Genomic DNA, 2,500 nt, shown 5'->3' on the forward strand with positions numbered 1-2,500 from the left:
CCTCACAGCTCTGATCAGACTCTCTTCATCGTTTTTTGTTTTCTAAGGAAGTTGTTTAAAAACAGCTTTTATGTTTTGTGCTCCTTCTGATCAGAATATGTTTCCTTTAAATCATCATAATTTCACTCATTTCAAAATGTTTTGTTTTCTCATCTTGAAACCTAGTCGTTTCGTTTTCAGTAATGTCAGCACTTTGTCTAGTCTCCCGCCGCCTCAATGCACAGGTAGTAAAAAAACAAGGTGAAACCACGCCCACTGCGAATTACCGGAAATGATATCAAACCCATTTAAGGAGCAAAATATGAAAAATAATCAACCGAGGTGAAAATACACATTATGGTTCCTGCACTGATCCTCAAGGAAAAATCCTCCAAATAATAAAAAAAAACATTTAGCCTTCATTCTTGTCCCGTCTTGCCATTGTCCAAATCGTGTCCTTTCATTATTTTTGAGCAGTTTCTTTCATTCTAATTATATAAGATTATAAAACTTTATTAATCTTTTATTCATTTGAGTCTCAAGGTGCAGAACGAAGAGATACAGAAACAGCTTTGTTCCTGCTGCTATCACTGAACTGAACAAGCTGTAGCCATATTTGCACAAAAACTATTTATTTATGGCCAAAACTTATTTTTACCCTGCAGAAGAGATTATTTATTTTAGTTTTAATTGACTTCTTGCGCTGATTGGTGGAGCAATGAGGTTTTTTTTTATCATGATTTAGTCGGTTTATTCGTTCTCGTTCTCTCTCTTGTTACATCGTTTTTTTAATCTGTGTGTCATGATGGACGTCGATCTTGCTGGCTGCAAACAAATCTACAAATGAAGTCACCTGACCTGAAACTCACTGGCCACCTGATCATTTCATACACATGACAAACAATATCAACAGGACAAACACACAACAAGAGCCTCAACTTCAAATATCTGTTAGTCTTATTAAAGAAGCATCTACAAAACAAAAACCTCAGGCTCCTTCAAAATGTAATTCTTGTTTTTTAGTTTCAGTATTTCTGACTCTAATGAATTACTGGATCAAAATAAATTCAAAACACTTAAAAAGATAATGAATTAATAGTTATTTACAGCCCGAGCTGAAGCCTGCAGTGCTTCTGACTGCTGCTATAAGTCACATTTTCCTGTTGTGCATTCAGGACCCTCGGACCATTTCTCTCACTTTACTCTTTAATGTATGTGTGTGTGTCTTCTGTGCCACGCTGTGCTCCATCTTAACGCCACCGCCCATCACGCTGACTCTCCATCCCCCCCCCCCCCCCCCCCCACAGATCTCAGCTCCAGCTTCATCCCCGTGGACGATGAAGAGGACGAGGAGGAAGAGGAGACCTATGATGACATCGAGGGGTTGGCCCAGGCCTCTCACCAGGGAGGAGGGCACGAAGCGGGGGAGGTCGAGGAGGATGAGGATATCTACGAGGTGCTGCCAGGTATGAAGATGTGGACACACACACACACACACACACACACACACACACACACACACAAACTCTCATGATACTCAGTCAGACAAATAGACACAGTCGCCTCACACACCCCCGAGCCCCCGGGGGGATTTTTTTGCAACAAGAAATATCAGCGATGATCTCCAGTAGCTCTGAAATTTGTGTTGCCAGGTGCCTCCCTATCGCCCACAACAACCCAGACTGATCACCCGTTTTAAATCAAGCAACACTAATAAGCTTGTCAGGACCGAGGTGGCTGCTGCAGAGAGGGTAAAAATTCTCCTCACACAGCCAGAATATCAGCGTCCTCTAGCTCTCCCATCTTATCTCCCTGAGTGAGCTATCTGTTGAGACACAGTTATGTTGTTGAAATCAGTGAGAGCCTTGTTGTTGTTTTTTCTCCCCAAAGCTCTGTCATACAACGTCCAATTAGCTAATGTTGCCAGGCAACAAATAGCCCACAATTCAATCCACTAAGCAGAGTTTTTGGCTAAAATCACCTAGCAACCGCAATTTAGCTGAAAGGAAGCAAAAAAACACACAGCATCTCTCAGGGTTTAAAATAGTCCTGCAGCTCTTAATGTCACTCCTTTAATAGGAATGAGAGTTTGAATGAGACTACAGAATCAGTGCGTGTGAGTCGACAGGGGGGGGGAGGGGGGGGAGGCGGCCCTCTGTGTGTCGGCGTGTCTACAAGATCCCAGAGAAAGGACAAAAGAGGTGATCTGATCTTCTCCGGGGCCGCCGTCGTCCATCACTCTTTCTATTAAATAAGATACATCAAGATTCTGTTTCACTCACTGAGTACATTACCTTTTGCCAAAAATCAGCGGTGAGAGGGAGATCAGTCTTCGGGCTGTCACGTCGGCGTTCAAAGCCATCTGGGAAGAGGTACAGACCCTGACCACAGATGGCATATCGAATGACGGGCTCTTTCGTTCACTTTCTCACCCCTTCACTTATCCATCATCCTGCACCTCCCCATGCCCACTTACAGCCCTCTGCACAGTGATTAGATACTGTTAAGTTGCACCAGTTTC

General features: G+C 43.2%; 1 protein-coding gene across 1 annotated transcript in view; it reads left to right on the forward strand.

Annotated features, from left to right (window-relative positions):
• The window catches only part of skap1 (src kinase associated phosphoprotein 1), a 43,137-nt gene that overhangs the window by 26,000 nt on the left and 14,637 nt on the right, over nt 1-2,500 (forward strand). The window contains exon 9 of the mRNA XM_061028685.1: nt 1,287-1,445. Within this exon, the coding sequence (XP_060884668.1) occupies nt 1,287-1,445 (159 nt within the window). The remainder of the gene's footprint in view (nt 1-1,286; nt 1,446-2,500) is intronic.

The sequence above is a fragment of the Labrus mixtus genome, chromosome 21 (assembly GCF_963584025.1).
Source record: "Labrus mixtus chromosome 21, fLabMix1.1, whole genome shotgun sequence".
Taxonomy (NCBI): domain Eukaryota; kingdom Metazoa; phylum Chordata; class Actinopteri; order Labriformes; family Labridae; genus Labrus; species Labrus mixtus.